The sequence below is a fragment of the Prinia subflava genome, chromosome 1, assembly GCF_021018805.1.
Source record: "Prinia subflava isolate CZ2003 ecotype Zambia chromosome 1, Cam_Psub_1.2, whole genome shotgun sequence".
Classification (NCBI taxonomy): domain Eukaryota; kingdom Metazoa; phylum Chordata; class Aves; order Passeriformes; family Cisticolidae; genus Prinia; species Prinia subflava.
In genome coordinates this window covers 48,278,309-48,299,473 of record NC_086247.1, presented here as the reverse complement: position 1 = coordinate 48,299,473, position 21,165 = coordinate 48,278,309, and the positions used below count along the sequence as shown (strand labels likewise).

At 41.6% G+C, this 21,165-nt stretch overlaps 1 protein-coding gene across 2 annotated transcripts; it reads left to right on the top strand.

Annotated features, from left to right (window-relative positions):
* Positions 1–1,942: 1,942 nt before the first annotated feature.
* THOC1 (THO complex subunit 1) lies at positions 1,943–21,141 on the top strand. 2 transcript variants are annotated; one of them, XM_063395752.1, is made up of 22 exons: positions 1,943–2,036; positions 3,103–3,176; positions 3,284–3,344; positions 4,248–4,314; positions 5,352–5,470; positions 6,254–6,302; positions 6,811–6,906; positions 7,174–7,256; positions 7,745–7,818; positions 8,415–8,523; positions 9,596–9,727; positions 10,106–10,206; positions 11,488–11,554; positions 11,717–11,767; positions 12,409–12,479; positions 13,335–13,358; positions 13,773–13,868; positions 14,144–14,209; positions 16,142–16,225; positions 16,490–16,637; positions 18,131–18,209; positions 20,138–21,141. In XM_063395752.1, the coding sequence occupies exons 1-22, from the start codon at positions 1,989–1,991 to the stop codon at positions 20,431–20,433; spliced, it is 1,995 nt and encodes a 664-aa protein (XP_063251822.1). In that variant the 5' UTR covers positions 1,943–1,988; the 3' UTR covers positions 20,434–21,141. The 2 variants fall into 2 exon arrangements, with proteins under 2 accessions (XP_063251822.1, XP_063251830.1); XM_063395760.1 differs by lacking the exon at positions 13,335–13,358 and having other exon boundaries at positions 20,138–21,138.
* The last annotated feature ends 24 nt before the right edge of the window (positions 21,142–21,165 follow it).

Below are 21,165 nucleotides of genomic sequence, written 5' to 3'. Positions count from 1 at the left end.
CTTTCTCCCAAGCCTGAACGAACAACATTCAGCAGGTCTCACAGCACACGCAGGTGACTCATTCAAAAACACAGATCATGTGGAGCCTATTTTCAATGTTATGAAGCCCCTTTCCCCACGGTTTGAAATGAATTGGCGTGGCTCTGGCGTAACCCACATTTTTTAGGCAGTGTCAAACAATGGTTTCAGTAATAGATGAGGTGACAAACTCCGGGCTGGCAGGGTGCCCCCACCTCCCCATTAGCGGAGCAGCCTGGAAGCGGCCACCCAAGCCCGGGTCAAGCTGCCCCTCCCGCTGCATCTTCCTTTCCTGGGCAAACACTTCCCTCTCTCGGTACAAAATCTAACTACAGCCACACCACACCATTAAAAAAAAACCAAACCAAACCAAACCAGAAAAAACCAACACATATTCCCATCTAGCCTTTCATGCGTTATTTTAAATATTTGCATTTAATAATGACAATAAATGTAATATTAATCCTCTTCCCATATGAAGGGGATATTGGATGTTTGAGCTTTTTCCCACCTATGAATAAGAGTTTGGCAATACCTGAGCTTTTGGCCAGACATCAAGGTCCCTTCTAACCCCAACAATTCCATGATTCTGATTCTACGACCATGAGAAATGTAATTTCTGCGTCGCTCAGGAGCTATCTGTAGGATATTGCTCAATCCGTAAATAGCCAGCACTGAAGTGATTTTACTGATGATATAAAAGTCCCTAATCATTTTTACTTCAGTGATACTTTGAAAATGGGCAGACTGTTATCTAGGGGAGTTTATTAAAACAACAACAACAACAACAACAAACCACAACAAACCAACAGCTACATCTGTAGAGTCCTTTCCGCTTTGGCAATAGTGAAATGTGAAAGCTCTGGGCACAAGTCTGATGAGGAGAGGCTGAGGGTGCTGGGGTTGCTTAGCCTGGAGAAAAGGAGACAGGTTGTTGTTCAAAATAGGTTCTTTCGCCCGATATTCAAGAAGTCAATCCACAAACTGAGTTGAGGTATTTTATTTATTTGCAGTCCTGAGCAGAGAAGGGGGCTGTGTGGCAAATCCACAAAGCAGCACACCGACTACCAAAGTGTTTCACTATTTATACATTTTAGCAAACAAAGGCATTAATATTCACTGGCTACAAGTTACATAGTTCTCTTATTAATTTGTTTTCTATCTTCTGTTGGTTAAACAATTCCCTCATTTCTCATGCTAATTAGTCTGTATGGTCAGGCCTTCTCCTGAGTGGGTGGTCGCAATCTCCCTGTCAGAATTAACTTTTACCCGGCTCCAGCCGATTTCAGCACAGCTGCTGACTTGGCTTTGTTAATTCCATCCTTATCCCGGGAGTTCTGCCAAACCTTCTGGTGGCCTGTAAATTCTGAATTCTTTTGTGTCCACTCTCAGCGGCACATCCTTCTCCCCAGGCTTTGTTAACCTCCGCACGTCCGAGGTGATTGAAACATGTCAAACACTAACAGGGCAATTCTACCCACACGTAATTCATCCTTCTAGCACGTGGACACAAAGGGAAGCCCTCCTCACCCTCTGCAACACCTGAGAGGAGGCCGTGGCCAGCTGGGGTTCGGCCTCTTCTCCCAGGCAACAAGTGACAGGACAAGAGCGAATGGCCTCAAGCTGTGCCCGGGGAGGTTTGGGTTGGCTACCAGGAACAATCGCCCCACCGAAAGGGTGCCAAGCGCTGGACCAGGCTGTCCAGGGAAGCGGTGCAGTCACCATCCCTGGAAGCGTTCAAAAAGCGTGCGCATGTGGCCCTTGGGGACGCGGCTTGCTGGTGTGCCTGGCAGCGCTGGGTAAACGCCCGGACGCCGCCACCCGGCGGTGTTTCCCTCTCCAAACCCGCTCCACGACCCGCTCTTCCCGCCCGCCGCCACAGCCGCTGCGGCCCGGCTCCTCCCTCTTCCCGCCGGGCGGGCGGGGCATGGCGTCATCGGCGCGCGCCCGCAGCGCCGCCGCCCGGGAACATGTCGCCGCCGCTCTTCAGCCTGCCCGAGGCGCGGCTCCGCTTCACGGTGAGCCCCCCCCGCCTCCCCCCAGCCTTCCCTCCGTCCCTCCAGCCTTCCCTCCGTCCCTGACGCTCGGGCGGCGGCCGGGCGGGCGGGAAGCTGCGGGGCCGGGCTGTGCCTGCGGGCCCGCGGCCCGGCCGGGGCTGCAGCCGGGAGCGGCCCGGGCGCTCCTTCACGGAGCGCTCAGCGCGGCCGAGGTGCGGCGGTGTAAGGGTGAGGGCGGGCTGCACGCCGGCTCGGCCAAGGGGAGGATCACTCGTCAGGTTAGCGAAAATTAATGTAAAGACAGTGAAAGTGTGACATGCCCCCCGCAGCAAAACGTCCGGGCGTATTGCACTTGCTCCCTCTGTGCCTCTGCTGAAGGATGCTTTTCCTTCCCCAGAGCTGGGGGCTGCCTGTGTCCCCAGGCCTGCGGATCCCGGTGGTGTCAGACTAGAGGAGGGGGTTTGCACAGAGGTGCTCGAGGCACAAGCACTCGATCCATTAGATTGATTCTGTAACAGGCAATAGAAATTTTTAGACAATCTTCTTAGCGGGAGTCGTGTGCTTTTCAACATCTTCATAAACGCAGGACTTGCAAGTTTGTAGGTGATGGAAAATTGGTAGGAGCTGTTAAGTCCCGTGAAGACAGAGAGGCTCTCAGGCCATGATGTGATCCCTGGGGCTGTCCGTGCAGGGCCAGGAGCTGGGCTCGGTTACCCGTGTGGGTCCCTTCCCACTCAGAGTATTCTGTGATTCATGTCCCAAACCACCATGACCACCTGAAGTGTGAGTGTGGCACATGAAACAGTGACAGATACAGTGTTGGTCACAAGAGCGTGATGCTCTGTGTGTTGTTTAGAAATGCCGTTTTCACCATGCTGTTAGCCCAGCTTTGAGGTGTGATGCTCTACTAGCTCACATGTCTAATTCCCTATGAGCTTGTTGTTTGCTTCTTGTTACAAAGTTCTCTCTGTAAGCTAACACATGGTGTGTGGCAGAAAGATTCTTTAGTATTTCTGTCCACTGTCAGAGGAAGATCCTTTTAGTTTTGTACTGGTGTTGTAGCTTTTCTTTCTTTGCATTTTGGTAGACATCCACCAGAGAAGCTCTGATTAACAAAAGCATCAAGCCGTTGTTGAATGCATTTAACCAGGTTCCTGGAAGGTAAGTAAAGGTCACTTGACTTTTTTAAAAGTGCCTATTTAGATAACTTCTAGTAATCTTGTACCTGAGGGTTGTTACTAACTAAGGTGGAATGTTTGCATTTGCAGTGAAAATGAAAAGAAATGTACCTTGGATCAAGCTTTTAGAGTTGTTGTAGAAGAAGAAATAGTAAGTATTTTAAACTGCTGAAGCTTATCTCTTGTTGAACCTCAAATTTCTATTAGCAGGCTAGTATATTAATATAACAGCAACTTACTTTAGTGTAAGAAAACATTTTATTAAAAACAGGAACTATGTAATGGTGAGGTAATCAAGATTAAATACAGATGATTCAAGAGGGTTGGTAGAATCTTGTATTTTACAGACATCACACTATGATGAGAGCTGTTGTCTGAGCCTTTTCTAGCAGTTCTTTGTAGTGCTTATGAAAGCCTACTAAATCTTAAAATTCTGATTCATAAACATGCATAGTTCAATAACTGTACTTTAGGAGTGCATGGAAAGGGTGGGGTTGGAGTAGATGTCAGAAAGAAATTCTTCACTCTGGGGGTGGAGAGGCACTGGAACAGGTTGTCCCAAGATGTTGTAGATGCCCCATCCCTGGAAGGAGTCAAGGTCAGGTTGGATGGGGCTTTCAGCAACCTGGTCTAGTGAAAGATGTCTCTGCCCATGGCAGGGGAGTTTGAACAATGAGATCTTTTGGCCTACTCAAATCAAAACTATTTTGTGGTTTGTTACTAATATGTAACAAAGCTGCCTTCTCAGCTGAAAAGAATGATGAAAGGAGTCAAATAATTTATGATCAAATAATACTTGAATGAAGTCTAAATGTGGGATATTAACTTTCAGAAGTAAATGACTGTGCGTGTAGGTCTTTAATGCAGTCAGGAAAGGTTTCGTACTCAATAAAACCTTACTACAGTTAACTGATAGGTCAGATTTTGGAGATTGTTTTGAAAAGTTGAATGTCAGTATTAGTTTCAAATATGCCTACTTTCAAACAACAATTTTAGTTTTGTTAGATACCTTATGGTCAGACTAGAGAATTTCAACACTGTTTTCTTTGTTTAGATAAACAAAGCTCCATGTGAGAATCTCCTGGCAATTATTTCTCTTGCTATTAATGGAGTCACAGAGGGTAAGCATTTCTCTTTCAAATCTATTGGCAGTTTTAGGGACCATTTAGGGAAATTTTAAAATCTTGATTTCTATAAGTCATCTACTGCAGTTACCTTTGGTGATGTATGGCTCTTATGCTAGTGGTTAGTAAGCTTTGGTTTGTTTCAGAAGAGAAATTAAGTATAATATAATTAAATTAGGTTATATATGTGACATTTGTGTTGGAATCTTTTTTTGGTTTTATTAGTGAAGAAAGGTGAATGGGTTTGGTTGCAGCATGATCAGCAGTTTCTTTGTCCAGCACTCTAAAATGATTAGAATTTTCCCATCATAATTTCAGAGATGAGACCACTGAGGCAGAGAGGTAAAATGACTTGGCAGAGGCAGAAATAACATCTGGATATCTGTGCTCATCTCCTGTCAGTATATGGCTGTTTCTCAGATACTTGAATCTGTTTCAATAACAGATTGTGTCAGAAATCAGTGTGCTCATCTCTTCTGAAGTGGCTCTTGCTCTCTTTTGTTTATTTGTTCACATTATTCATCAAAAATTGTTTGTTTTAGTAAGCATAGGTCAGCTACATGTATGTTTTATAAGCTGTAGAGTAACAAGGACTGTGCTGTGAGGAATGCAGGCACTGCCTACAGAGCATGGGTGGATGGACTCAGAACACTGTTTCAGGGGTGCTTGAGAAGGCTCTCAGGCTTCATGGATGTGTGTAGTGGGACTAACTGTGGATTTAGAAGCCTGAAAGAGTTCACCTGCAGTCTACAAAAGGATGTGACATTGTATTGAGACTCTGAGGTCATTAGAACAGTGATTTTTTAAATATTTATATTAGTGCAAAGCTCTTGTAAATCTCATTTGAGTATGTGTAGAAATAGTTTTAATGTAAGTTCAAATTTTAGCCCAAGTTTTCTGTTAGGATTTGTAGGAACTCGGAAGAACTTCTTTCTTCTAGTTATTAAAATAAAATATCCCTCAAGTGTAATGCATCTCTTTGTTTTGTATTTCAGTTCAAATTTGTTGAATAAAAGATTTCCTGTTCCTCGTAGGTATCTGCACTGCATCAACTCCTTTTGTGCTTTTGGGTGATGTTCTGGATTGCCTCCCTTTGGATCAGTGTGACAAAATTTTCACTTTCGTGGAGAAAAATGTTGCTACATGGAAATCAGTAGGTGTTTTTGCAAAATGTTACATAGTTTGGCCAAAGCTTTTGTCTACATTTTAATGAACAGAATTTAACTGACTTTGTAGCTGACACATAAGTGTCAGGAACTCTGGAGACAGCACCTGAAAACCATTCTACTGTCTCATGCTGTCTCAGTGTTTTCCTGACCTGGATTTTCTAACTAGAACCTCCTCCCATAGTCATTCAGGCTGGTTTGTTTCAGATAACATCATGGCCCCTGATATATTCACAAACTATTGTTTATTGTTAATTCAAGTATCTACTAATTTCTCCTTCCAGACCACCAGTATTCTCAACACTTTAAATCTTTTGTGTGTGCTCTTTGCTTATTTGTATTGGTTTAGGGCAAATTTGGGAGGAAACTTCCAAACGGGTCCCTCTAGAAAGCAGATTCAAGCTGCCTCTCCACCTACTGGTTTGAGAAAAGATTTCCTTCCAAATTTGCCCTCAGTCATACAAGGAGTAATAATGGAAATGAGTGTAAAAATTAGTGCATTCCAAGGGCAAAAAAGTGGATGGTGTTCTTACAGTTCATTGTCACGCAGGTTTTTCTTTATGACGGCTGGATGTAAATGTGTTTTATGCTTTCCTGGAATTTGTGGGACTTTCCTTTCTGTGAAACCTGCCTGTTATGTAAGGGAAGACTCAAATTTGGAGTTACCTGTAGGAGTGACTCGTACTTACTCATATCTTGTGATTGGATTAAATCTGCTCAAGAAGGTTTTGTGATCTCCTAGTGTTCTAAATACCTTTATTCTGTTTCAGAACACATTCTACTCTGCAGGGAAAAATTACTTGCTGCGCATGTGCAATGGTGAGTGGTAGATTTTTTGGGGGAGGGGGAAGCCGTATTAAAGAACTTCCTGTATCAACGAATGAAAATTAGCTTAATAATTTAATTTGATTTAAATTCGGATGTGTTCAGTAAGTAATAAAGTTAAAAGGTGCATCACTCAATAGATACGCATTCTTGCTTATTAATGTAAAGGTCATTCAGAACCTCAGGGAACTCTCTTCATCACTGGAGATCATTACAGAAGAATACAATCCCTCAGCAATGACAAGGCCTCTATCCAAGGCTGTATTTGAATAGATTCATTCAAACTTATTTGTTATTGGTGTTGAAGATGTTAGGAGAATTGGCAGAATGCATTTGGAAGAAATATGTGTGGTCAGAGGGAGTCACTGGCATTTGAATTTACAAATATGAGCTTCCTTTCATTAGCTCTGTAGGTCATGTAATTAGCAACCCTTGAATTATGTTACATGAGAAATGAAAAGAGGGATAAATACTAATGTTTTTTACTTTTTACAACATTTAGACCTCCTAAGAAGATTATCTAAGTCACAAAACACAGTCTTTTGTGGAAGAATTCAACTGTTCTTGGCTAGGTTATTTCCGCTTTCGGAAAAGTCAGGTGAGATTTTTTGCATTTTGTCACACTTTACATTGAGACTAAATAAGTTGAACCTTTTAAGTTTATGATGGTTGCAGACCAAATCCAGTTGGACCAAATCACTTTGCACTTGTGTCCTAGTTCCTGTGTCTGTCCTTGATGTTGTGACTTCTACTTGCTTTGATTTCAAATGTAAGTTTTGAATGCTCTGAGAATTGAGTTATCAGTATTTCATAAACAGACTTGGGAACTTCACAGCTTTTAAAACTTACTCTTTGTTTTTCACAGGGCTTAACCTCCAGAGTCAGTTTAACCTGGAAAATGTCACTGTTTTCAATACCAATGAACATGAGAGCACCCTGGGACAGAAGGTGAAAATTCCTATGTCATTTTTCACTGATTCTGCAGTAAACATAGAAGATTGCTTGCACAAAAAGTGTTTGTGGCTGTAGGTTTGTCATTTGGTTGTCCCTATGCCAGACCAAGGTGATGTTTTGGGAACAGGCATGTTACCTGGAACATTAAACTGTGCACTCTGAGGGGAAAAAGATGGCTTTGATTGATAGTAGGAATGAGCAGTGTCACTTACTGTCCCCACAGTATGCAGAGGACAGAGTTGTCTCTTCAGCATTTTTCAGAAGTGAGGCTAGCATTGCATTAAGACAGGAATTTGTTGCACATATTGCAGTAATAATACTTCAGAGATACATTGAGTTACCAGGTTAAGCTTTCTGATTTAATATATAATTGTAAATTGTAAAAAATTGTACTGTAAATATGTTTACAGTAACAAGACCGAGAACTCCCGGCAAACTGTAGTGGTGTTTTTATAAATCCTAAATATTTTTTTCATATTTAGCACACCGAGGAGAGGGAAGAAGGAATGGACGTGGAAGAAGGTGAAATGGGAGATGACGAAGCACCAACAAGTTGGTGAGCTGACAGAAATTTAAAAGCTGAAGCAGAGCTTTATAAAGTGAAAGGAAAAAAGCTGTTTGGAAATTTTCTTTAAATGTGGTCCAAATTCTCCTCATCTCCTGCCCTCTGAAGATTGGATGTATCTCATCAGTGAAGATTCCTGGTGATGTCTTAAATGGTTGAAGTTGCCTGGAAGACAGAAATGTACAGATTTGAAAAAGTTGTATACCCTGGCTGAGAATCACTCTGGTTTCAACAGTTTTCCAAATTCCCTTCACAGAATTTGTTGTGATAAGATGTATTCAGGGATTTTGAATATATGCTTAAGGAGAAAAAGCTGTGTTCCCATTCATGCCACAGATAGTGAAAAAGTCCTAGGATCCCTTTTGTGTGCTATTTTTGCTTTTATGGCAAGACAATAACAATAGACTGCCTGGAAAACTCTTACAAGGACAAATTCTGAGTTACAGTTTTCTCTGTGATGGTTCACCACTGATTCACTAATTTACTTCCAAAGTGAATGATATTTTCTGGGGTTGTACATTCCTGAGTGAATTTGAATATCATATATTGCTTTTCAGTATGGTTTTCTTTCATTATTTTTTCCACAGTTCCATTCCTATAGATTATAACCTGTATAGAAAATTCTGGTCACTTCAAGATTATTTTAGAAATCCTGTGCAGTGCTATGAGAAGGTGTCATGGAAAACATTTCTTAAGGTAATCTGAGTTCATGCTTTCAACCATTCAGCCTCAGTAAAGATCATATTTTACCCGAGCAGCAGTGACTACACAAGAGTGGAATAGTTCAAAGGCTCAGGCCACTGGAAAATGATAGTGCATGAGGAAATGCATTTTGCTATTCTTTAAAGTGAGCCTTCTTCAGTAGATGAATATGTTGTGTTAAAATGTACAGTAAACCCCTTAATGCATGTCACTATCAGAGATACTTCATATGTTGCAATACTGCCAAAGTACCTTTTTTATGGTTTATCAGCTGCCAAAAGCATAACTTGTAGGTCTGGGTGGGTTTTTTTACCCCGAGAAGAGAGATAGCTCTGTCTAGTCCTAGCTCTTATTTTTGAGTAGTCATACTGATGCCAGTGGGATCCTAAAGATTACTGGTCTCTAACAAAGCAAATCTCTTTGTAGAAGCAATGACTTGAATGTCCCCTTCAGCCAGTTGTTTCAGTTTTGCTTAGTATGAATATTGTTGAGGATTTATTGCTAAGGTACTGTTTCTTCACAGTTTGTCACTCAGTATTTATTTAATTCAAAGAAGCTTAGTTTTTTTTTTTAATCTTCATTCTGTGTCTTCTGGTAATAAGAGGTGACAGATGTTCAGACATCCTAATATAAATCTAGTTAATGACATCTACTAATGGGATTAAAAAAAGAAAAATACCCACAAAAAACCACCACAGGTGCGTTCAAAAACTGATCAAGGCCAGGCTTAAGTCTTTCAGATGAAATTTTTTAATGTAGCACTGTCATCATGTGAACCTTTATTCTTGATGATGTCTAAACAACAAAGCACTGTTCACAACCCAAAATGTTGTTTTTCTTAGCATACTTTAAGTATTCTATATGATTGAATGTTCTGACATGATAACACTTTCACTTCATTTGTGGTGTTCAGAGAAGTCCTACACATCAGTACTAAGTGGTTTGTTTCAATGGGCTGATAGCAAATTTACAAATCATTTTACTTGCTCAGCTTTAAGTCTAGTGTTGTTCTCTGACTACAAAGGTTCAGTATTGTTTTCATGTGGTAAATAACTCTGTTTTACAGTACTCAGAAGAAGTTTTGGCTGTTTTCAAAAGTTACAAATTGGACGACACTCAGGCTTCCCGAAAAAAGTTGGAGGAACTAAAAACAGGAGGAGAACATGTATATTTTGCAAAGTTCCTAACTAGTGAAAAGGTACGTGGCTTCCCTTCCAGAATCCCAGGCTAATTGAGGTTGGAAGGAACCTATGTCTGGTTCAGCCTCCCTGCTCAAAGCTCTCAGCTCAAGCAGTTGATCAGCACTATGTCCAGTTGAGACTCCACAGTTTCTCTGGGTGTCCCATTACATTGTTTGACCACTTTATTTAGACAGATTTATTTTATTCCTTTTTCTATTTTGCTCTTTGTGGCTTGCCTCTGTTAATTAATGACTCGGGGTGCTTCTATTCCTGGAATAAGAATTTTTAGTAAAGCTGCCATTTGTTTATTGGATTTCATTTCTAATGTCGTTTTTCTAAAGATAAGTTAAAAGAGAGTAAATATTTAAATCTGTTGTTTTTTTGTTGTTGTTTAGCTGATGGATTTACAGCTGAGTGACAGTAACTTCCGTCGTCACATCTTGTTGCAGTACCTAATACTATTTCAATATCTAAAGGGACAAGTCAAATTTAAAAGGTAATGTGAAAATATTTTGTGTTTGGGGATGGGGAACTAGGAACTTGGAGATAAATCAAAATATTTTAAAATAGTTTGCCTGCTTAGTGTGAGATTGTGGAACTTGGAACCTTGGATTGATAAATTCAGGGTGTGGCTGAAGTTATTTTACAGCAGGAAAGCAGAGCATCATCTCATAGTCTTCTCTGTTCCTCTGCCTGATTCTTTGCCCTCCCATGCTCTAGTGTTCACTGGACTTACTCAAACTTGTTCCATTTACTGTACAGGCAAAAACCCAGTCTGCTTATTTTTGCAGAGTAAATTTTTTGCCAAGTTGCTGAGTTGTGGGGTCTCAGAGAAGCAGAGGCCATTGACACTTGCTTACAGTGAGTTCCAGCCATGAGAGGGAAGGAGACTCTCTTTGGCAGCACCAAGCTGTTAGACCAAGCAGTCCAAGCTGCTTGTGTGTGGCATCATTTTGAATCTGTACTGACTCTGCAATGTGGCATTGGTTGCTGATTTGTTTTTCTTAGTATACTGCAGAACTCTGTCTAAAATGGCAAGAAATAACAATGGTGATTGTTGCTTTTATAAATCAGTGGGATAGAGCCAAACTCCATCTGTTCCTAGTCTCTAATGTTATGCTGAAGAAAATCCCATCTCTCTCTTCATTTCCTGTACCCTGGGCCATATGTGCATGTAATAATTAACATCCTTAACAAGGCAGCTGTCTCCCACCTGCTTTATACTGGTTTTTATTAACAGCTCTCAAAGAACTTTGTCAGCTAGGTTAGGATCATTATCCTAATTCTACAGATTATTTATCAAGTCAGTCTAGTGGCTGAGAAGGAATGGAACTCGCGTCTTCTGAATTCCAGTTCGGTCCTTTTGAGGTGACATCATTTCAATGTCAATGCATTAAAATGTTCATTATAAGCAGTCATTTACTGATTGTCAAGGATGGCAGGAGGTACAAATGGTGTAGTGTAACACTTGGTGAATGTTTTTGAGGTAAATCTTTTCATTGTGCCCGTTTGCTGTGTTTTGGGTCCAGCATCAGGGTGTGATCTTGAATCACTCAAATGGGCTTCCTATGGTTGAATCTGCACCTTGAAAGTATAGTCCCCAAGCAGATCTAATTAATTCCACAAACTAATAAATGATCAGTCCCTGGGACCAGAGCAGATCACGTTCAAAGCACTTCCTTCAGATCCCCTCTAACACCTCTCAGAAGGTATGTGGTGTAAGTGATGTGTCCTCAGCACATTTTCTGATGTTTTTTGTTTTGTTTTTCAATTCCAGTTCAAACTACGTTCTAACAGATGAACAGTCTCTTTGGATTGAAGATACTACAAAAGCAGTTTACCAGGTTGGTACAGTGTCTACTTTCATATTACATGGAAGAATATTAAGCATGTAATATTATATCAACCACCTTTGAAGCAGTAACCACCATTTTCTCTGGAGTTCTTTTCCTACATATTCTGCTACAGATGTGATGTGAAAAGTTCACATTTTCTCCCATTCACAGCTTCTTTCAGAAAATCCTCCAGATGGGGAAAGATTCTCAAAAATGGTGGAGGTGAGTATTTTGATGCCTGCCTGAACAAAGTCGGTAGAGTGCATAAAAAAGGAGTTTCAGCTTAAACTAGCTTTTGGAACACAGCTATTATATCTGAGAAAACTTTAACCTCATCCCAAAAAAAAAGGTCTTACAATGTCTTTTTATTTTGTAGTCATATTTTATCCCATGTTTTCATTAATACTCTTGTTCTTCCTTCTCCGGGGGAGAGATGGAAATAAGCCTGCATGTGCATGTGTAGGATGATAGACTATTGGACAGCAAAAAATATTCAAAAGTTTTTGCAGATAGGAGTCCTGTGCCAAAAAACATGGAAATAAAATACAAGTGAAGTTCATAAAAACCCAAGAAGTTGTCTTTTTGCTTTCCTTTTTTCATTTACTTTGATTACATCTATTTTCTTGTATGTAGACCAGGGGAAATAAAGCCTTTCCCACAATTTTTGAAGAGAGGAATTACACTATTTTTGAGTCAGTTAAACCAGTTAAGATGATACTGATGATCTTCAAGACAGTGACTGAAACACACAACTTAGAATAAAGTTTTTCCCTTCATTTTAATATCTCAGTTTAAAACTTTAGGGTCAGCTCGGAAAGTGCTTGCGACCTTAACAATGTGCAATACTTTCTGTGTTTCTACAGCATATATTAAATACTGAAGAAAACTGGAACTCATGGAAAAATGAGGGTTGCCCAAGCTTTGTGAAAGAAAGGTAACTGTGTTATGAAACAGAAACTTTCTGCTGCCTGTTTGAATTGTGGTTACACTTCAGAATATCGTACTACCCATGGTGCATGTGAGCATTAACCACTCACAACTTGGAGATCTGTACAGTTGCTTGTGCCTTCAGTGAGTGCAGAAGGCTCTTAGATTTCTGCCAAAAGTCTTAAAGCTTGCAGCAATGGGTGTGTGGGCTCTCAGGAGAGCATTCCTCATTGTCTCAGGGCAACATTTTGTGGTCCCGAGGATCCAGTGGTCCAGGAGACTGGAGCAGGTTTTGTCCCCTCCTGCTTTCAGCAGACCCTAGGTTGAGGTGGTTGGTGCCTGACTTTCCCATGTATCCCTTTGGATTGCCTCTAATGAGGCCTTTGGCATTATGGCCCTGGCAGGGCAGCATACCTGGAGTTTGTGCAACAGTTCTCTTATGCAATTTATTCATTAGTTTGCCACTTGATGGTGATATCTCACCTTAAGGGAAATGACAGTTAGATGTCTTTCACCACTGAAAGTTGTCTGTGTTATTAGTTACTAACTAGTGGCAAAATTGGAACTTTGATTCCATGTGTCTACTTGACTATCTTGAGGGGATGACCAAACATTTGTCTTCCACCCTCCATCACTGTACACACAGACTGTGGCCTCTTTGTGCTGAGGAGCATCTGGGTCATTACCTCTTTGGAGATTTCCTTTTACTGGAGAGATGAGGTGCAGCCACCTCTTCATAACTTAAGCTGTTTGCAAAAAAAAGGGAGCAGGGCTGTTAGAAGAGAGCAATTACTGTTGCAGGGGGATTGTGGGCAAGTAAAATTATGAAATTTGACTTTTGCAAATACTCTGTCTCCTTTAGATCTCATCCAGAGTTTCAGCTTGGGTAGGTTGCCCTAACCTCAGTGCTCTGGGATCACCATTCTCTGATCCCATGAAATCAGGTGCAGCTGGGGAAAGAGACCTTGCAATCATAGAGCAGATGATCCCAGCAGCAGGGTAGATAATGTGCTGCTGGCACAAATATGATTTCCTTCCTTCTCTTTATTGGGACTCTGGTAGGCCTTTACATTTTTGAGTGGACTAATTTTGGTGTCTGGCAGTATCCTTTCCTTATCTCTGCTTTGCCTTCTCTCTCCTCCACTGCCTCCTTCCACTCTTAGACTCCCTGTCCTTCAGTCCTTCCATTATAATTTAACTTGGCACCATCTCAAGGTGAAAGGTGAAGGTGAAATAGCTTTTTTTAATTTTGAGATATTACTGCTTTGATACTAAAGAGCATCTTTTTTTTTTTCTTTAGACCTCCTGATTCTAAGCCAATGAGGCCTGTGAGGAAGAGGCCAGCTCCAGAGGACTTCTTAGGAAAAGGATCAAACAAAAAGATCCTTATGGGGAAGTATGTTGAGTTCTCTTTCCTTTACAGAATTTCTGGGTTTGGGTTGGTTATTTGTTTTGGGGGGTTTGGTGTTTGCGTTTTTTTCCCTCACTGTTTTTTCTGTACAACAATTTTCAATCATCCTTACTTCAGAAGTGCCAAAGGATACATCATTCTTTTAAAACTTGCAGTAGGCTTTCTTCCCTTATAACCATCTTTTACAGGCCCCTTTAAAACAGGCCATAAGTGTGGAATGGTAGAATAAAGAACATAAACAATGTGTGTTTGTTTTTCAGTGAGGAACTGACCCGCCTTTGGAACTTATGTCCTGATAACATGGAAGCCTGTAAATCTGAGAGCAGGTAGGTAAAAACCAGGTGTGTCATTGTCTAAAGCTAGCTAATTAGCATGCTAATTAGAGAATTGCAAAGTTGGCATAAGGGAGATGTACAAGGTGATCTTAGGAGGTGTGCATTTCATATCTTCTTGAAAGAAGATGGTTGGATGAACCTTTGCCTTGAAATTTCCTTACAGTTGTCCTCACTTCTTCGAGTGTTTATGCTGTCAGTAATTTTCGTTGCTTAGTAAAGTAAAATCTAAAGTGAAAACCAGATGAAAACTCTCCTTTTGTAGAGCATGCTTGTATAATTAATTACCTTATATAATGAAGGAAGATTGCCAAGTCTGGCTCTGATGAAGTTAGCAGGCTACTTGGCTATGATTTTTGAGCAGGCCTGTGCCTTAAACAAAGCTAGATAAAAGGAAATTGGCTACCAGGCATTGTTCCAGCACATACCAGCTCTACTCGTGGAGCAGATACAGAAAAATGCAATTATGGGTTGTCCCTTGTGCTTGCACAATTGTAGGAAATACTGAAAATGTGCTCTGCTACACAACTTTCTTTGTTACAGATACCAAAGTCTCTTTTACTGTGCAGACGTAACAGAGTGAGAAAATTCGGAGAAGGAATGGGTAGTAGTGGCTGCTAGTAGTGGCTGTTCAGTCTGGTTGCCTGGGGAGAGATGCTGGCTGTGCAGATATCCTGAGTGGAGGAATTGCCTTTCTAGAGGTTCAGAGCTTTTCAGGGGAAATGCCTTCCTTTCTTGTGGGGCTGGGATGTACAGGAAGGCCTTTGACAGGATACTTGCCTTTACTAGGCCAAGGGATGAAGGTGGAGTTGTGTTTGGGACCAAAGCTTTTGTATTGTGCTGCAATGTCTTTAAATAAAAATAAATAAACAAAGCCCTTAACAAATGGAGATAAACAAAGAAAATGCATGCTGTGGTAAACAGGAAATAGATCCCATGGCATCTGGATTCCGTTCCAAGTTTTTATTATGGGCTTTGTCACTGTACATGGTCAAGTGAGTGTAGCTTTTTGCTTTCGTTCTTCACATCTCCATTCAAATGGGGTAATACTTTCTTAGCTGTCCCTTTTTTAGATGGTTGTTCTGGGGATAATATGGCAGGACTCAGGTGGGTTTTCAAGGTTCTGGCATTGATTCCAATAGTCAGTGATGATCCATGGGGCACTGCTGTCCTGGGCAAAATGCCTTTTACAAAACAAAATTGAAGCCAATTTATAAACCAGTGTGCTTCACCCCTGCTCCAGCCCCTTCCTAGACTCACCTGTAGAAGCAGGTGTGTCCCTGCCAGCATTAGGTAGGAGAAATGCAGATCATTACGAGCTTGCTTTGCACCACTGAGAGTCTTGGCTCTCAGTAACCTGCAGCACTTTTGCAATCTGTGTTTCTTGGTTAGAGTCTTCTCAGCAGCAAGCCGTCTGATGGTGTGAAATTTCATTTCTGTTCTGTTTTTAGGTCAGGGTTCCTTTGGTGCTGCTTTCAGTACCTGTCAGAACCAACCACAAGCAGTTCCCCGAGCAGATGGAACTGAGGTGGGGGGTGGCAGGGACAGCCATGTTTTGCTGATGCTGCCAAAATGGTACAAAAGTAGCAACCATTTTAGACTCCTGAGCGCTTGTGAGCTCTGCAAATGCAGCTGACAGATGTTCATGTCACCCTTGGTATGGCAGGAGGTTTAAATGTATATAATAGGCAGTGCTAGCAACTGCTGGCACACTCTAGTGGTTATGCAGTAAATAATTTATATCAGCATGTATCAGACAATTTCTTTGCTTATTTAAAATGGTTAAATTTGAGTGGATTGGTTTGGGGTTTGTTTTTTTCTCTTCGATGGATGAGCCTGAGATGTGTCTGAAGGAACAAAGACTGTCTATTTTATAGAAGTTTGTGAAGCATATTAAGCTCCTTATTTGATTTTTTTTTTTTTTAGGGAATATATGCCAACACTGGAGGAATTTTTTGAGGAAGCTATTGAACAAGCAGACCCTGAAAACATGGTTGAAAATAAGTATAAGTATGTCCATCTCTGCTGTGTTGCACTTGATTTTAATCTCTTTCATGTTTGGATTGTTAAAGAAAACAGACTGTTCTCAGCTTTACTAGTATCTGTATCTACTGTCTACATTTTGTACATTCCTGGAGTCCTATCTACTAGGACTCCAGAAATGTACAAAAACTGTTTAAATTTGAACAGAATTATATTTCTAAATGGCTCAGATCTTTCTCTGTCCTTTCACAGATGCCAGACTTCACTAATCAAACTTGTGTTTTATTGTAGGGCCGTGAACAATTCTAACTATGGCTGGAGAGCACTGAGACTTCTGGCACGGAGGAGTCCCCACTTCTTCCAGCCAACAAACCAACAATTCAAGAGTTTACCTGAATATCTAGAAAACATGGTAATCAAGTTAGCCAAGGAGCTGCCTGTAAGTAATATTATCCTATAATAATAAATGCTGAAATTATTCACTTTCTGCTTGTCCCTCTGCAGTCCATTTGGTACATGGGAACAGAGGGGGCAGAAAAAAAAAGCCAGGAAAAAAAAGTTTGTACACTAAAGTAAAAATGACAAATAAAATTAGTCTAATCTCTGAAGATCCCAGTAACAATAAACTGAGTAACATTGATTAACCTAGCAACTGTTGAGCCCTGCCTTGTACTCCGAAAAAAAAAAAAGCTGTGACAATCCTGTTGGTAGGCAGTGTATATATATATATATATATATATACACATGTATTTTTATATGTATGTGTGTGTGAATATATAGACATATATATTAGCCCAGCTGCTTGGGTTCCATGTTGCAGTGCATACCAATTTTATGGAGAGTATAAGCCAGAATCATGGCTTGTGAATATACTGGGATGGGAAAGAGGCAGCGTGTGCAGCTGGAGGTGCTGTGCTGAGTGTTACCAAAGCTTTACAGCAAGGTTTGCCAGGGTTCTGTCAGCTCCCTGACTTCTAAAATATGCAAACAAGAATAAACCTTGTGAAGCTGTAAAATTAAGGAATTAAGCCTTAGCTTGGTGAGCAGTACAAATTTGAGTCCAGGGAGGGGCCTTTCAGATGGCTTTATGCACAGTGATGAGAGAGGCTGCCACTGGGCAAGGGGCACTTTCTACACCTCTGAATTAGAGCACAACCCAGCAATGTCCTGCTTCTCTACTGAGAAACACTCTTCTTCCTTCTGTGTAATGTGAGGTCTAAATGTGTTAGATTTTAGTATATGGCTGTTTTGTTTGTCCAACCATCAGAGTTAACTGTATGCTAATAGCAAGTGTAGAAAGAAATGTGGGGATTTTAATTTGTTGAATATATTAAGGTATGGCTGGATGCAATATTCCTGATGGTACTGCTGTCATGTATCAAATGCAAGAAACATGACATGTGCAAGACACAACTGTACCTAAGGCCTGTGGCTGAAATATAGAAAAAGATGAAAACTTTTGGCTGATCAGTAGCTAAAAGCAGGAGTGAAAAGTTTGTTGTTTGTGTATTGGTTTGCCACCTTCCAGAATTCTGAAAGTACAGAAGCTTTGGGGAATTCCCAAGTGTGGAATAAAATTAGTGAATAACAATAATAATGAATTTTTTAAAAAAATGTCGATCAGTAGTGATCTTAGCTTTGGTTGGCTGGGGATTTTTTTAAGCAAGTGATAAAGCTCACTATGAAGTGCTTAGTTGTTGTTGCTATGAAAAGGAAGAATCCTGTCAAGTCAGTGGATGCTTTTATGAGGTTTTTTTAGTTAGTGATATTAGAATTTAGTGGTGTTTAGGAGAGTCTGGGGGATTTTTAATTCTCATATGGGATCGTGTCAGGCTTTCCATTGTAAGATACATTCCAGAGATAAGTACAGAGCTGCAGAATTTCTCTTTGAACACAAAATTCATCCAGTGATGTTTAGTTCTTTCATTGTAGCCTCCTTCTGAAGAAATAAAAACAGGTGAAGACGAAGATGAGGAAGATAATGATGCTTTATTAAAGGAAAACAATGAAAGTAAGATTTGCATATTCTCAGTCTTTTCAGTTTTTCTCTTGATGTGTATTGCAGAACTTATGTTTTAACGTAGTTTCCACTGAGGGCCATCAGTGATCAGTGCATTCAAAGAGCAGAGCCTTTTTGGGACACGGGGCACCAGGAGCAGCCTCCCTGTGTCCTGGCTGCAATGCTGAAAGCATCCAGCCTGTTGGAGTAGCACTTTCACTGGGGAGCCTCTTTCACCTTTTCTGCCATGTGGTGTTATCAGCATCACTGGGTGTTCATGGCTGGAATGTCAGCTGTGTAAAAGCCTGTGTGAGTGCTCCTCACCCACTCTCCTGTTCTCTCTGCCCTTTAGTCACTGGGTAAGCACTTTGCCCGGGCCCCTCCTGGGATGGTAGTTTTGGGACTTTCAAAAATGGATATATTCCAACTCTGAGATCTTTACTTCCTCTTCATTTCATATACCTTAAAGGTTCTCTGGGAGAGGAGCAACCTTCCTGACAAACATCATCTCGCTCATTTTTCTCCCCAGTCCATTCCTGTTTGTCTCTTGGCTTTAATCCTGGCATGTCCTGCTCCTAGGTATCCTTCCCCATCTCCTTGTCTGTGAGTCTGCCCTCCTCCTTCCTCATCCATGCCTTCATCTCACAGCACCTCCCTCGTGTGCCAGCTCCTGGATCAGGCATGGGCAGAGGGGATGTGCAGGCCACGGAAGCCAAACACTGGGCACCTCTGGCAGCTTGGTTGCAAGCTTTTTTCTGTCAGTGGAAAGCCACCTGTGGGCCCCTGTGAATCTCTCTCATGTTGCCCTTTTCCATCCAGCACTTGACCTTCTCCACAGTCTCCTTTCCAACAGTAGAGTTCTTTTCCTCTTCAGGTTAATGCTAGTTCACACAGCCTTTGTGGTATCACTCTGTGGGATTTATGTCTTTCTTTAAATCTTGATTTAAAGCAAGGATGGCAGAGCCATGGTCTTCTGTGCTTAGATGTAAGGGAAGTGATCTGAGGGCTTTTGTTGTTTCCTTGTTCTGCATCTTTTGTCCTTTGCCCTCGACGTGACTTTAGTTCAGGTAAATGAGTGTGACTGATAAGCACTGGAGGCTTGAAACTTCTACTCCATGCCAACTGTCTCTTCAGGTGGCGTGAGAAGAGACTGATTTTTATTAAGAGATTAATTTTTAACAAAACTTCTATATTTTGTTAAAGATTAGGAATATTATTAATTTCTCTATGTAATTCAATCTTTGGTGTTTCTTTCTTTAAAATTGTGAAATAAACAGGGGCGGTAAGCCATAAATTGTAGGCCATGGTAAGCTATGAATGTGCAAATCCATCTGTAATCCCTACAGCACTTGGCTTCTCAGCAGAGCCTAGTGTTCCATGGTTTTTATCTCAATGCCAGAATGACAGAAAATTCCTTAAAGTACTGACTACACATGAAATTTACTGTCACAGCCCTGTTGCCAATAGGAACATGAGGAAAAAAAAGGGAATGAAGCTGTGTTAGTTTGGTTGGGTTTTTTTTTACCTGGTTTGACTTTGAGTAAGGTGACTAAAAAATTCCAAAACACAGCTAAATGTTAAAGATCACTTTGTATTTTAATGTTATAATTGACTCGTGTTGAAGACCGTAGTCTGCCTGTCAAAATCCTTGTTTTCATTAGGAGGAGGTAGTTCTGATGTTTTTAAGACTTTAGCACTTCTCTCTCAATGTAATAGGAGATAACATGAAAAGTGAGATTTTCCTTCTTATGACCTTTAAGGGACATTGCTCTTGAAACCCAGGTGAACACCTGTGAAAATCTGCTCTCATAGCTCAGGTAAAAAGCTACAGGAAAGGTGCAGGTCAGTTTGTCAGTAAATAAACAGATTTAAAATGGGGCAGGTTCATTTGCAGTGTCTGGAGATGTTCCCTGTGTCTCACTGGTTCCTGTTTTCCCCAGGTCCAGAGGTGCAACGGGACAAAGCCATGACGGGCGAGCAGATCGAGTCCTTTGCGGGCAGGCTGGGGGAGCAGTGGAAGGCCTTGGCCCCCTACCTGGAGATGAAGGAATCCGACATCCGGCAGATCGAGCTGGACAGCGAGGATGTGAAGATGAGGGCCAAGCAGCTGCTGGTGGCCTGGCAGGACCAGGAGGGCGCTCACGCCACGCCCGAGAACCTGATGGTGGCGCTGAGCAAGGCCGGGCTGGCCGAGCTGGCCGAGAGCCTCACCAACGACACCGAGGGCAGCAGCTAACCCGCCTCGGGTGCCACGGACTGACCAGGGCTGGGGCTGGGGCTGGGGGGATTGGGACTCTGCCGGTGCTTGCCATTGATAATTGTTACTTCTGGCGCTAGGTAACGGATTTTTGATAGGTATTTTATGTTCAGTAAATGATATAAAGCTTTTTAATAATACTGTTGGATCGTCCAGATTGTGTGAGAAAAGGATTAGTCACCCTGGCCTGGCACGAGGAAGCCTCATCTTTGGTGGTAGAATGTAAAGGGGAGGATGGAGAGTCCTGGCAGATTTTGGGGCAGGCTGTGGGATGGTTTGGCACCAGCAGAACTCGGGTTGCTCTTGCTGGACAGCAAATAGGCAGGCTTGTTCCTTACAGCAGGTAAGGACTGTGTGTGAGGGACTTCAGAGTCACCTTTGGGGTGATGGGAGCTGGGGACTCTCAAAACCTACCTGGTAGAGGTAGAGTAATAGGCTTGTGATGGCACTCCAAGGCACAGCACTGACTTTCAGGGAAGAAAACTGTCCTGCTCTCCCACTGAAGCACTGGCTCAGTCAGTGACCATGGGATTTCCATGCTGGTTTTTATTAGTGATTGTTTCTAGCTTCTCATTCTTTGGCTATGTAGGAATGCCCCTGAGTCCTGGTAACAATTTTTTTTGTCACAGGTTACTGTGAGGGTTTCATTTTAAGGCCATGGTTGTCTGTAGATGGGTACAAGCTGTTTTCCCTCAAAATGAGAGATTTTTG

Coding starts and splice junctions, on each gene's coding strand:
- THOC1 (XM_063395752.1), top strand. CDS start 1,989: ATGTCGCCGCCGCTCTTCAGCCTGCCCGAGGCGCGGCTCCGCTTCACG. Junction 10,207..11,487: donor GGACAAGTCAAATTTAAAAG/GTAATGTGAAAA, acceptor TTTCAATTCCAG/TTCAAACTACGTTCTAACAG. Junction 11,555..11,716: donor CTACAAAAGCAGTTTACCAG/GTTGGTACAGTG, acceptor TCCCATTCACAG/CTTCTTTCAGAAAATCCTCC.